The sequence below is a fragment of the Thamnophis sirtalis genome, unplaced genomic scaffold, assembly GCF_051295495.1.
Source record: "Thamnophis sirtalis isolate CommonGarterSnake01/CBP01778 unplaced genomic scaffold, rThaSir2_p1.2 scaffold_6, whole genome shotgun sequence".
NCBI lineage: Eukaryota > Metazoa > Chordata > Lepidosauria > Squamata > Natricidae > Thamnophis > Thamnophis sirtalis.
This window is the reverse complement of record NW_028261386.1, coordinates 47,941,731-47,956,413: the sequence shown is the minus strand read 5'-3', so window position 1 is coordinate 47,956,413 and position 14,683 is coordinate 47,941,731. Positions and strand designations below refer to the sequence as shown.

General features: G+C 39.6%; 2 protein-coding genes across 6 annotated transcripts in view; one reads left to right on the top strand and one right to left on the bottom strand.

Annotated features, from left to right (window-relative positions):
- Window positions 1–4,184, bottom strand: part of SPATA17 (spermatogenesis associated 17) — an 88,146-nt gene extending 83,962 nt beyond the window's left edge. Inside the window, exon 1 of the mRNA XM_014053490.2 lies at window positions 4,087–4,184. Coding sequence (XP_013908965.1) covers window positions 4,087–4,154 — 68 coding nt within the window. The 5' untranslated portion in view covers window positions 4,155–4,184. The remainder of the gene's footprint in view (window positions 1–4,086) is intronic.
- Window positions 4,185–4,434: 250 nt separating this feature from the next.
- GPATCH2 (G-patch domain containing 2) overlaps window positions 4,435–14,683 on the top strand; it is a 92,520-nt gene continuing 82,271 nt past the window's right edge. For 2 of the 5 annotated variants that reach the window (XM_087717800.1, XM_087717799.1), the window contains exons 1-2: window positions 4,439–4,668; window positions 11,835–12,548. In XM_087717800.1, the coding sequence (XP_087573926.1) occupies window positions 4,613–4,668; window positions 11,835–12,548 (770 nt within the window). In that variant the 5' untranslated portion in view covers window positions 4,439–4,612. Of the gene's footprint in view, window positions 4,669–4,902; window positions 5,149–11,834; window positions 12,549–14,683 lie in introns of those variants that run through there. The other 3 variants (XM_087717803.1, XM_087717802.1, XM_087717801.1) reach the window with 3 other exon arrangements.

Sequence of the window (14,683 nt, the reverse complement as noted above, 5' to 3'; positions counted from 1 at the left end):
AGGTCAGCAGAAGGCTAGCCAAAGCGCAGAGATTCAGGGAAAACAGGCAGATAGAGAGAGTTAAAGTGTCTCTGCAATTGTAAATGAGGGAAAACTACCAGGCACCTGAATTTTGAACATGACCATGGGGCTGCTGCAATGGCCATAACTTTGAATATTGGGGGTAATTACCATTTGTTCAGTGCCGCCATAACTTCAAGTAGTAGCTAAACAAATGATCATTGAATGAGGACTACCTGTAGTAGAAAGTCTACTTATCTTCAGGCTTTGACAGATTTCTATTTGAGGCATGTTTTTTTTAGACCCTTACCTTTCAATAAATACCATCATCATATCTGGATAAGAGGTACAAGGGGGAACTAGCAGTGAAATCCTTGTTTATCTGTGTGTTCTGAGGGCAAAAGATTTAATGCATTATGTATTGATCTGTAAATTATACTTGGCATGAAGAATTCAATTTATTTATCCACGGTTACATCAGTCTAACTGGTATATATAATTCAGCAAGCAGAACTGGATGTTGCTGCAGCAAGGAAGATTAGAGGAAAAGCAGTGGCAGCCATGGCAGCTAATTATAAAGGGAATAAAATAGTTTAAAATTGTGTTGATTTTTCCCTCTTGTTCTTATTTTCACTCAATAGTTTAGATAGTTTTATGAATGTTTTATGATTCTGTTTTTAATTAATGATGGGGCTAATCTCCTTTGTTTTTTCTTTTTTATTCTCTGTATGTCTTTTTAGCCTGTATGATTGTAGCATTATCAAGCTATCCCACTTAATTTTGTTTCTGTGAATCTGCTAAATATTCTGTCTAATAAAACACTGAAGAGTACAAGGCTAGAATCTTACACTTATATATCTACCATAAAAGACAACCTGGGGACTGTTGGGTCATTTTTTCAGAGATATTTCCTTACCTAAACAGAGAAAGAGAATCACCACAGATGAGTGGGAGTGACTTCCAACTTCCTGCCAGCTTCCCTCTGACTTTGAAGGAAGCTGGTAGGGAATATAAAAGTGACCACAGCTGACTGTGGCAGCATTGAAGCAGAAGAACTGAATAAGAAAACTATAAAGGAGCTTGGACAACCTCTAGTCCAACCGCCTGCTAAAACAGGAGACCCTATACCAGGAGTCTCCAATCTGTGGGCCATGGCCCAGTACCGGGCTATGGCCTCTTGGCCACTGGGCCTCGTGAATGGCTGGTCAGTGCATGCACGTGCACACTATCCCCACTTGCACTAGCATTATGGTGTTGCACGGGTGCTAGTAATGTTGTATCAAACAGGCACTGGCGCTGCTGTGAGTGCTCACCCACACTTGCACTAGCGTTGTGGTGGTGTCCGTGCACTAACTTCGCTGCAAGCATACACCCCCCACTCATGTTAGCACTGTGGCATTGCGCAAATGCTAGTGTTGCCTGTGGGTACTTGTGACCCCATTTGCATCTCACACACACTCATGGCCCCCTTTGGGCACATGCTCCCAGCCCCTTAAAGATGCCTGCCCCTCCCACCCCGGGCCAACCCAGAAAGGTTGGGGAATTCTGCCCTATACCATTTCAGAAAAATGGTAGGATCATCCCCAACTCTTTAGGCAAGAACTGATTAATTGTTTTGTCGAAAATTGCTCCTTAGTTCTAGGTTGATTCCCTCTTTGATTACTTTCCATCCATTGCTTCTTTTTATTCAGGTGTTTTGGAGAATAGGTTGATTCCCTCATCTTAAACATTGGAACACTATCATTTCACATGTTAGTCCTTCTTTTCATTATACAGCCATAGCTAATTCATGCAACCATTATTCATATGTTTTAGCCTCCAGTCCCCTAATCATCTTTGTTGCTCTGCTTTGCACTCTTTTATATTGATTTTAAAAAATCTTGTCGTATGAAGCATAAAACAATCAAACCTGGAGTTTTAGTAGAATAAAGGATGAGTCATTCTCTCTCAGCTCACCTTATCTGGTTCTTGTTGTGGGAAAAATAGGAGGCAGAAGGTATGTTGACTATGTTCACTGCCTTGAGTTTTTGTAAAAATTATAAAAATGGGCTACAAATAAATATAAATATTTATTTATAAACCAATAAATATAGATATTTCAAAAATATATTGAAAAACATTTCAAATGTTTAAAAGAGATCAGACGATGCAAGTTTGTTTTAAAAGTGCTTTCAAACACATTTACAAGTGGATTTGAAACATTAGAAGCTACTAAAGGTACTCTATTTAGTCCCAAGCTTGTGTGAAATCATTAATCCCTACTGATTTTAGTCAAGTCCAATAAATAGGACTTCTAAAAAAGTTCTTAAATCATGGGTATATTTATTTAGTAGTCAAGAAATATGCGACAGACTAGGACTTGATAGAGTAGCCATGAATGTCTTATGCAAGCCAAGGTATTCCCTATGACTATTTATGGAAGTGAAAGTTAGACTTTGAGGAAGCAAGATAGGAAGAATGCACATGCTTTTGAACTTTGATGTTAGAGAAGACTCCTGAGAATGCTGTGAACAGTCTAGAAAACAAACAAAAGGATCATTTGAACAAAACAACTCAAAGGTCTCACTCAAATTATCCTAGGTTGTACTTATAATGCAGAGACCTAGTTCTGTAGAAGAGCCTTTAATGCTGGGAAAGGTGGAAAGAAAAGAGGAGAACCAGCAGCAAGGTGGGTGGACTCTATTACAGTGTTGATTATAGCATAGTTGGAAGACTGAAAGACTTGGTTAAGGTCAGATTGCCATGAAGAAAATCTCTGCGGCCGCCGACAGTTGACAAGGATTTCATTGTACATAATCAGTCAATATTTATTCATACCAGAGTCCAAATCATTTGTAACTTAGAGATCATCACCAGCACTTTGAACTGGATCTAGAAATGCACTGGTAAATAGAACAGTATTACAATGTGATTTCCTTGTTGGGACTTAGAACACCAGTGGATAAATTCTGAACCATTCATAGTCAGTTTGCTGCCCATACTAAACAAAACAAGAAAGAAAAAAACGTGTATCTCTTTATCTATTGTGTGATCATGATATTCACATTTATTCCTATGGCCAAATTATTATTATTTTTAAATCAGACTTATTTTAAAAAAAGAAAAAAAAAGACAGCTATTTGGAGAACTAGTGATGTTTCAAAAGCAGTTCTTCCCAATCAGGTACTTTTGAACTATAGTTACAGCTTTCATCATTTCCAGCCTGTCCACCCAGTTCTGATGGAAATTTCAGACTAACACATCTCAAGCACAAACTACCAGCCAATTACACTTTAGCCTTGTATGCTTTGCTAACCCAGTCAAGGAGCTAGATTATGTCAGATTGCAATGCGACTCTTCCCTCTCCTCCTATGAGTAACCAAGGGCAAGCAAGTTGTGTGTCCTCAAGGTGTTGTCAACTTTATTCTTTTAAGAACTGTTTAGACCAGGGGTCTCCAACCTTGGCAACTTTAAGCCTGCAGACTTCAACCCCCATAATTCCCCAGCCAGCAAAGTTGAAGTCTGCCAAATTTAAAGTTGCCAAGGTTGGAGACCCCTGGTTTAGACACACAGCTTCCTATTTTCATGTAAAGGTGACAACATTCTCATGACATCTAGAAAAGAGCCAAGACACTCTTTTTTAATGCAAAATATGAGGAACAAATGCAGAAGTAGTTGCCTTCTCCCTGTCGCCAAGATGAATTTGGTGGAGTTAAGAGTCATGGGGATGAAGAAGCCGCACTGTTTACTTCTGGGGGAAACCTCGCTTTTAGAAACAGAAAAAAGCACCATTACCCGTTAGCAAGTTTCGATTTTTCCCCAACATGAACGCCATTCCCTTTCAATTCCAACGCTCATGAGAAACCCTGATCTTTCCACCTACGTTCCCCATTACTCTTACGTTACCATGGTGACTTAGTCATAGGCTACACGTGTGAACGCGTGAACTCTAATTTGCGGGGTGGGAATTCCCGATACTTCTTGGTCAGGAAAAAACAACAACAAAGAACAAGCAGCACCGGCAAACCTGGAAATCACCTCAGAGACAAGGAAAGGATTCGCCCTGGACGAATAATTCAAGAGCCTTGGGAATGAGGCCCGAGTTACCTGTTTCTACTGAAATACTCTTCCTTGAAGCTCGGTAGCCGCTCTTGCAGCCGGACCAAAGTGGCCATCTTCCCCCCCACCCCCCCTGCCCGGCTCCCAGGGATAGTATACAAATTTTCGTCATGGCAACTGGATCGTACCATCTCGCCGAGAGGGGAAAAGGATACAAAACTTCTGCGGGGGGGAGAGAGAGAGAGACGGAGATAGAGAAGCGGCGGGTTTAGTTCCGCGGAGTGAAAGAGGGAGAGTAATAAGTTAGGCGAAGCGAGGGCGGCGGCGGGGAGACAACAACCCCCCTCATGCTTGTGTCACGTCCCTAACAGGGAAACCGTCATGGTCGAGGCCGGTTTCCTTCCAGCGCCGAAGCTGCTTCCGGGATACCATCATGAGGGAGTGAGAAGTGCGGCAGCCCGTCCGCGGCCCGGTGAACCGTCCTCGTCCTCCTCGTCCTCCTCCTCCTCCTTCCCGAATTCTGCAAAGCGGCACTTGTCTCCTCAGGGAGCGGCCGACTGCGGGCGCTGAGTACATGTTCCGGGTGGCTCAGCCCAACCCGAGCAGACCTCCGGCCGCCAGGAAGAGCTGGTGAGGGGCGGGGAAAGGGGTGGTGAGCGGGGGGCAGAGGAGAACGGGTGGCCTCGAGGCGGAGGGAGAGGGGCGATGGACTAGGTTGCCCTGGGGGGTCGAAGGAGAGGAGCGATGACCTACTACGAGCTTTGCGTAGAGATCCTCTTTCCAAAATCAACTCTAGAGCAGCTGCGGCATGGAGACTCGGGGTATAATTTATGTCGGTGTTTACATCTTAAACCTCCTGGATGAAGTCGGATGTTAGGGCCTTTGTAAGGGGTAAAGTTGAGGTTTAATAAATAGCAGAAGACCTGTTTTCTGAAACTGGCTGGAATGAGAATGCAAAGAAAGGGTGGCTGGGATGAGTGGCCGGGGTGTGAATCCTTGGTTGGTTAGTGATGGGTTAGATGGGTTAGCCCTGGAGCATCTGCTGAAGTTCCCTCTGTTGCAAACTTGAAAGAGATTGTCCTGCGTTTACTTGTATTGGGATCACGCTAGGTACCAGAAGACATTGTCCACTGTACTTTCCATAGGTTGGGGAGTGATCAGATTTGTATGCTTGCTGCATCTGAACAGGATATTTTGGGAACTAACAGAGCACTTCTTTTGCTACAAGATTAAACATCCTTAAAAGAAAACGCTTAGGCTATGAATTCATTTTTAACAGCTGAATTACTTGCTTTTCTCTTGCTCTATTTTTTTATACAGTTGTCTTAAATGCTTGCAGCATTTAAGTATAGAAGAAAAAACAGAAAGATGGGGCAAAACTTGTTTTTCCCTCTGCAAACTTGTACAGTGCCTTCAGAAATATAGTCCAACGAAGTCTGATAAAAATACTGCTAAATGCAACATCAGAAAAAAAGGAATTTTGCTGTAAATCCCAACACTACTTTGATTTCTTCTTCTAGCATTTCCTCAAGTTCTGGGCTTGTTTGTTTGTGTATCCAGTGTTGATATATTGGTCGTGACAGGAATTGACCAATCTACCTAGGCCTGACTTTATGGACTGAAAGAATGACTAGCCCAAAGTTACCCTGTCAGTTTTTATATCTAAAGTGGGACTAGAAATCAGTCTCCTGGTTTGTAGGCTGCTGCCCTAACCACTAGACCAAACTGCCTTTCTCTTGCTGACTTTTCATGAATGCATGAAATTTTAAGTGTCCAAAGAGGCTAATGATGTATTTATGTGAAAGTACAAGAATAGGAGTTACTGCAAATCTGGGCAAGGAGGAAACAAGGCTAAATTCATTTTTATAATTAAAAATATATGACAAATACTGAAATTTGTCTTTATTGTTAAAGCAAATTATAGAAAATATATGCTGTAGCTTGATAAAAGAATAGCACATAAATTTTTGACACATCTACAAGTGATCCAGAATTCTTGTGTTCATATGATAGGGGAGGAAAGCTAATTTTCTTTAATTGCACATAAATAAGGCTAGAGAAAAAAGTTGTAGGGAATATAGAACACAGTTAAAGAGATATAATTGAAAAGATATTGATTCATAAAAGGGAGGTTTAACTCTATGCTGCTATCTAAATAACCATGTTATAAACTTGACGCATTTTATGGGCAGACGGTAACAACCATTAGCCTCCATGGAACACCATCTGTAATAAAATGGTGCTTTAAAGTTTGTAAATCCTTTGCAGAATATTTCTGCATAAATATAATCTGAAACACTTTTATAGGACTTTTATTTGGCCATTTCAAAATATTACTTTTCTTCCCCTTTAACCATCCTTTGTTTGCATGACTTGTCTCTTGGATCATTTTGTTGCATGTTGAACTTTCTCTTAAGCTTATGTTTATGAATAGAGTACCCTGACACTTTACTGTAGAATTTTCTGGTACCATTCAGAATAGTCTGTCGATGATGGCGAGCCATCCTGATCCAGAGACAGCCAGAGGTGGTATTCTACCAGTTTGTATTGGTTCATCTGAACCAGTAGTGAAAATCATGAGTAGCCTCGCCCACCCGCCCCAGCTCTACGGCATCCCATTTAGGACCTTTTTTTGCCAAAAAAAGGAAGGCTTTGCTCATGTACAGAGCTGGTGCGTGCAATCACATTTGCAAACCGGTAAGGAAGGTAAGTGAATACCACTCCTGGAAACAGCAAAGCAGGCCCAAACCATGATACTGCCACCACATTTCACAGATAGAATAAGGCTCTAATGCAGGAATCCAGTATTTGCCTTTAACCAAATATAACCGTTTTCAGTTAATCAGGAAAGTTCTACTTTGATCTTATACATCCGCAGTATATTCTTAATAGGTTTCTGGCTTATCTGCATGGTCTTTCATAAACTGTAGATGGGCAGCAATTTTCTTTCTCCTTGCAATCCTTTTACACACCCACATACCATTGTTGTTCAGTGTTCTCAGGATGGCAGTCTCATAACAATGACATTCAACCAATGCAAGAGAGGATTTTGGTTCATTAGACATTACACTAAGTTTCTTTGAGACCTCCCTTATTCTTGGCGTGATCTTGGTTGGTCAACTACTTAATTTATCTTCCATTTGTGCATAATCCAAAGGTGCTTTTTCAAAGAGGCAACTGGACTTTCTGTTTTTCTTTGAAGACATTTCACTTCTCATCCAAGAAGCTTCTTCAGCTCTGACTGGATGGTGGGGAATGGAAGGATTTATACTCCTTGCAAATAGCTGGCCATTTGCATTTTTTAGCAGGTCATTAAGGTAACCTGGAGGTTTATCTGTATCATCAGGGTCACCTGAGTGCTGCGAATGGGTGTGGAGCCTTCTTGGAACTGTTGAAAGGACTGTGTTGTAGATTAGAGATAGATGATGTTGTGTCCCTCCTCCTCTATTGAGAGAGGGCTGTTCAAATTTGACATAGATGACCTCATTAACCCCTCTTTCAAACCAGCGGTCCTCTGTCCAAAATGTGGACTTCGTCTTCAAAAGAGTGGCCTTTGTCTTTTCAATGTGTTTGTTCTGACACAGATAAACCTTCAAGTGACCTTAAGAACTCACTAAGAGAATGCCAATGACCAGCTGTCTGCAAGGAGCATAAATCCTTTCATTCCCCACCATCCAGTCAGCGCTGAAGAAGCTTCTTGGATGAAAAGCAAAATGTCTTCAGAGAAAAACCAGAAAGTCCAGTTGCCTCTTGAAAAAGCACCTTTGGGACAACTATGACCTGGATGACTGTGAATCTCCATAGATATTTGTGTATAGTAAACATCTGTCATACATTCAAATCAATGGTGGGTTGCAGGCGGTACGCCCTGGTATAGGCGTACCGGAGCCTGCCTGGAGCACGGGGTACCATTCCAGTATGGTGCTCCGGAGGGCCCACCCACCCACCCGAGTTCCTTACCTGCCCTTTAAGCCTTTGGCGCTTCTGCGCACACGCATGGCGCGTATGGCACCTGTGCTATGCTCCGCTGAGCAGCTGGAGGAGCATCGCTGAGGCTTGCGGAGGCATCACAGGCAGGTATGACACGGGCGCGCACACTGCGCGTGTCCATGTGGGTGATCCGGAACCCACCACTGATTCAAATACATGCACATACAGAGAACATTTGTACACTTACAAGCAGAAATATCAGGTAAAAATGATATAATATACTATGATATGGAAAAATATTAACTCTAGAAGAAAAGAAGAAATTACAGAAAATCAAAGCTGGATTTGTGGGCATGAGAAGACCTAAGTGAACTGGGGGGGGGGGAGCAAAACTCTGTTTAAAAACAGTCTCTTCCAGGCAGTAGTTATTTTTAATCTAATATTCAAAGCATGCATACTTTTCAGGCTATTCTTCAAAAGTATCTACTTTTTAAGCAGCAATGCTTGCAGTGATTTGTATCCTGCTCCTTTGTTTATTTTCCACATTATTTTCTCAGCAAACATTAAGACAAACCTCCTTCTTTCCAGAAGTAATTATTGGAAAGAGGAGTGCTTTGTTTTTCTATCAAGTAATTTGTTGGATAGTTCTCTATTTTATAAATAGAATAATAGCTTTGCCTCACTCCGTCTTTTTTAAACAATATACAATAATACATAAATTAAAAGACTGACTTTATTTGAAACACATATTTTTGCTTTGAGTTATAATTATAATTATATACCCTGAATTTCCATGTAGTTCTATGATGTAAAAAGCCTAGTAAAATAAAATATACAATCCTTGAGGGAAGTTCTTTAGGTATAACAAAGTATCATAAAGCTGAATTTTTGATTTGGGTAAATAAATAGGTAAAAGAATGTTCAGCATTTGCTGAATGCTGAACATTCAGCAAATCACTAGATGATTATATGACTTCATATTTTTTATTTATTAAGTTTCTATGGCCACCCATCACAAGTAAGTGACGCTTGATGGTGAATGAACATAAAACAGTTAAAACAATTACAATATAATACAAATGTAATATTTTTATTTATATGTATAGACTACACATTTCCCTCATGAAAAAAATCAACCTAAATATCAGTATAGCTAGGAAACATGACCCTTCATACCCTCTAGGCCTTGGGCCCAGGCTCAAAGCCAGATCTTCAAGGCCTTACAAAAGACCAAGTGGATCAGAATTTTGGTTACAGTTTATTCAGCTTTCTTTTTATCCTTCAACATGCAACAGCTTTCTTTCAGCTGATGGAATATCATCAATATGATTCAAGTTGCATTTTTAAGAGACAAGACAAGCCAGTCTATTTCCTGTATCCATTCATAAAGTGATTTTAATGGGATTTCTCAGCAACCATCTTCAGATATCATATTGGAATAAAAAGTATGGCATTGAGTAACTCACAGTGCTTATTACCATATCTCATAAACATATACTTTACCATTTTTTTTTAAATGATGTCATTACTTGCACAAACTTTATGGCAGACATTAGGATTGAAAAATAAGACTGCGTGGATAAGAAGGGGTACCTGTAAATAGTATTTCAACTAAATTTAAATGGCTTTCACAGTTGATTTATGCTCATACCTATTTTATACTGTACTGTTCTTTCATTATAATTAAGAATGTTATAAAAAACTACCCTGCAGCCCTATCATCTCTCTTGTGTTTTTCTTGGATTATGCCATTCAGAGGATAAAATATAGACGTAATTGATTTTTGTGATCTGAAAAGCACATTGTTAGCTAATTTAAATGTTAGTATAGTTTATAATAGTTGCCAAAAAAAATTGTCCAGCCCAGCAACATGGATAAAGAGATAAAAATGGATAAAAATTTGGCCACTAATCCAACACTCAGGCTGGGGGGTCAAATTTTACACCCCTCAGAGAGGGTTCGCAACTTGGGAGTCCTCCTGGATCCACAGCTGTCATTCGACCATCATATAGCGGCTGTGACCAGGGGGGCATTCGCCCAGGTACGCCTGGTGCGCCAGTTGCGACCCTACCTGAACCGGGAGGCCCTCACAACAGTCACTCGGGCCCTCGTGATTTCTAGGCTGGAATACTGCAACGTGCTCTACATGGGGCTGCCCTTGAGGAGCATCCGGCGACTTCAGCTAGTGCAGAACGCAGCCGCGCGAGTGATCGCGGGTGCACCCCGATTCACCCGCATTACACCTATCCTCCGCGAGCTGCGCTGGCTACCTGTCGATCTCCGGATGCGCTTCAAGGTGCTACTGATCACCCATAAAGCCCTACATGGCAGTGGATCTGGATACTTGAGAGACCGCCTTCTGCCAATTACCTCCCTACGACCTATAAGATCCCATAGGTTAGGCCTCCTCCGCATTCCATCGGCCAGCCAGTGTCGGCTGGCAACCACAAGGAGGAGGGCCTTCTCAGCAGCGGCCCCGACCCTTTGGAACGAGCTCTCCGTAGAGATTCGCACCCTCTCCACCGTCCAGGCCTTCCGCACAGCCTTGAAGAACTGGCTCGCCCGTCAGGCCTGGGGATAAGGACCATTACCCCGCCCGAATGTTGTATGCATGTTGCTTATTATTTTATTATGTGTTGTCGTCTTAGTGTTGTATTCCCCCCTCCCTGGTTTTCTGTGAGCCGCCCTGAGTCCCCTCAGGGAAAAGGGCGGCCTACAAATAAAATCAAATGAAAAAAAAAAATGAAATGAAATGAGAGCAAAATACATATTTTAAATGATGAAACTCTATGATTACTACATATATGAAATACTAAATTTAATGTCATTGATCTATATACATATAGAACAACTATGTAAAGATATTCATGTTGTGGGGTTAAAATGAAAGGAGATCCCCATGTAAGTTGTCTTACAGTCCTGGAAAAGCAGGATATAAATTAAATAAATGAATTCATTGTTTGATAGATTAGTAATAATTTCATATAATCCCTTAGGATAAAGTAAAACTAAACTAAACTGTTCTGTTCTCTGTCTTTGTGTTTTGAATGACACTAGAAATCAAAAATAGAGACGAGACAGAATATTATGAAATTTGGAACAAAATGTATCAATCTTTGGAAATGAGGTAAAGGAGTCGGAACAGAACATTTTGAGGATTGTAAAATTGGAACTGGATAATACATAGATAAATATATAAAGGAGGATAAGGGATATTTTAATAAGATTAATGTAGCTATGTACGATAAGTAGAAACTATTTGTTGTTATGTTAAAATATGTATGGAAATGACAAAACCAGAAAGGTCCAATGTTTTTAATGTTTATTCAATAATGTTTATTCAATTTGGGGGGGGGGGCTCTTGTTATCTATAGCTACTACTGAATCCTTCCTTTTCCTAAATATACTTCCCAAAAAGCTTGGATGCCTGTCTGTCTCTTGGATGCCTGTCTGTCTGTCTCTTGTTCTTGAAGAAGTAGAACTAAAACAAGTACATTCTGCATAGCTTTTCACAATTTATAGTGCTGTATTATACATCTTCCTCTGAGACTCAGAGGAAGGCATGATACTGCTTTGCTCTTGTAGGGCTTTGCATAAGAATAAAAGGGTAATATTTGGGTGGGATGTGTGTGATTATTTCTGTTTTATTTAGCCATCTGATAGGTAAATGGTTAGGACAAAAAAAGCTTACAGTGTAGTGCCACCACTTTCAAAGCACCACATAAAGCAAGGAAACATCCTATCTCCTCTAATATCTTCAAGGGAAGGAGTAGTTCTTTCACTTTGCTAAAATAGTCACTATAACAAGATATTAATTAACTGGAAATGGCTTTTTCTTTCTTTCTTTTCTTTTTTGCTATTTACAGGCATTTTAGTAAGACTATGGAGGAGCTAGTTCATGATCTAGTCTCTGCACTGGAAGAAAGTTCAGAGCAAGCAAGAGGTGGCTTTGCAGATACGGGTGATCATTCTCGCAGCATCTCATGTCTTCTAAAACGCCAGGCTCGAAAGAGAAGAGGGAGGAAAAGACGTTCCTTTAATTCACATCATCCCTGGGAGACTGGACATTGTTTAAGTGAAGGTTCTGATTCCAGCCTTGAAGAGCCGAACAAGGATTATAGAGAGAACTATGCTGCTAATAAGAAAGACCATAGTGATTCTGATGACCAACTGTTGGTTGCAAAACGCAGACCAAATTCAAATTTAAATAACCTAAGAGGCAAAAGACCTCTCTGGCATGAACCTGATCTAGCAGTTGACAATTTAGGTAATAGGACTCTGCGCAGACGTCGAAAGGTGAAACGAATGGCAATTGATCTACCTTCTGAAGTAACAAACAAAATTATGTTGCCCCAACCAGGCAACATTAAGGACCAGGAAATGGACAATGACAACAGACCTTACTCCCATCAAGAACTATCAAAGAGTAAAGTTAAAAAAAGAAAGCTAGCAGCAAATAGGCAAGGCCCAGACATTTTGGATGAAGGCGTGGTCATAGAGAATGATGAAATCAATCCTGTGAACAAGGATAAAATGGAATATGAAGAGCAAAAGGGCTCAGATGAAAACATGAGCGACAGGTTGTTTTCAGTTTTTCTTTTAATTGTGAAATTTAGATTATTGGGGTACTGTTCTTATGTTAAAGTGTTACGTTTTGCTTTAGGATTCCGTAGTATACTGCCAAAGTTGAACTATTTAAAATTGTTTAAAGTTTTTTCTGCCATTCTGCATTAAATCTTTCACTACAAACTCCTGTGCAATGCTACCCTATTTCGCCCAATGTGTAAGTAAGTGACAGGGGTCAGTGGTACTTATTGTCAAACAAGTATGCAGAGCATTTCAGTAAAATAATTTTAGCCTTCTTGAGTTGTTTTCTATGACTCATTTTTTTTATTTACATAAGTAAGTACATATTTTTTTTACTTTTACTTCACCTTACTTAAAGGAGAAGTAAGGACAGATAGTTCAAATTTTAATTAAAAATTTTGAATTTATAAAGTTGATAGAATACAATTATTTATTTCCTTTTTAAACACTTTATTGCAGAAGTTTACATTTCTTGTAAACTTACAGTCCGGGATACTTTTATCCACTCCCAATTATGTCATGTTTATAAAGGAATTTAAATATTAGAAAATATTGAAATAAAACATATTCTGTTTTTCACCATCACTGGCACAACTATTCTTGGGAGATGCATCACAGTGATTTTCAAACCAGAATTCCACTTGCTCTGTGCTGATAGTAAGTTCTAAATTAGCGAGGGTATTTTTATCTATTTGATTTCCCCTTTCCTTCTATTTTTGGGATAATTCAGGTTTATATTTAAATAACCAGCTACATGACTCTGCCTTTTTATTGACGATTTTCCATCTTTATCCTAGGAAAAGCTAAGTTGCCAAGAAGCCTGCTTTCTAAGGCTTTTTGCTGGACTATCAGTAAGCTAATGATTTTAGAATAAGGATGACAAGTGAACATTGTGGTGGCTCTGTCTATATTAATAGTAACCTGAAGAACTGCAAAACTAAAGAATATAAGATAGTAAAGGACGTAAGAGCCATGGTGGCACTTACTTGCTGTTAGAGTGCAGTATTGCAGGCTCTCTGCCAGCAGTTTGATCCTGACCGGCATAAGATTGACTCAGCCTTCCATTTTTCCAAGATCAGTAAAATGAAAACCCAGATGTGTGGGGGCAATATGATGGCATTTATAACCTGCTCAGAGAGTGCTTGTAAAATACTACCAAGCAACATATGAGTCTAAGTGCTATTGTTATTTCTATTTAAAAAATTTCTGCACACTATAGCCATTTTACCATTTTTTGAAGATGAGAATCTGGGTAGGATATTAATATATGTGTAATTACCGTAATAATTTCTCTTTTTTCCAGTATGAATAGAGTTCATATAACACTATCTCTATATTCTTCCTAATGCTTTCCCCTTTTAGTAGAATGCCTTTTATTTGTTGAGAACTTTCATCCAACAATAGCTGTAGTTGTTTACTGAAACATTTGTCTCATCTTCCTTTAGCATGGGAAACAAAGACATTTAACTGATAACAGTTTGGAAATAGCGTGCAGTTCACAGGTATAGCATGTGCTTGGCAAGCCATTTCAATCCCTGACTTTTTAAATAGTGTTTGGGGAAAAAAGATCTGCCTGGAACCTTGAAAACCAATGTAAGCCAATCTCTGCACTAACAGAGGTAAATGGATCAATAGGTTGACTTGTTGTAAACACTTTTCAGTATTTCCTAACCGTTGTATACAATAATACAATGCCAAATAATTGTATGGAGAAAACTCAAAAGAAACATAAGAAGAAATATGAAAGGGCTTCCCTAAAATCTTAATTAAAAAAAAAACCTTCATAGGCATTTATAAAGGACATTTCTAATTTGATTTTTTTCATGGCAAAATTGATCCTGTTCTGCTTTTGATAAGAGCTCTCCTAGATAAGTGGCAGACACTTGATGCCCTGAACTATTAAAAAGAATTTTTAACATATATAAAAACTGAAGTACTGCTTATAGACGTTGTAAATTAGCACCAACAGAGAAAACCAGCAGTTACTGTGATAGATGCAGTCATATGACTGCACAATTACACACTTATTAAGCAAATTGGCATTGGAAAGCTTTGATGCTTTTTAAGTCCAATCCTTATTATTGTAGACAGCATTGCAATTCAGTTCTGGCTAGAAGTGATGATTGGA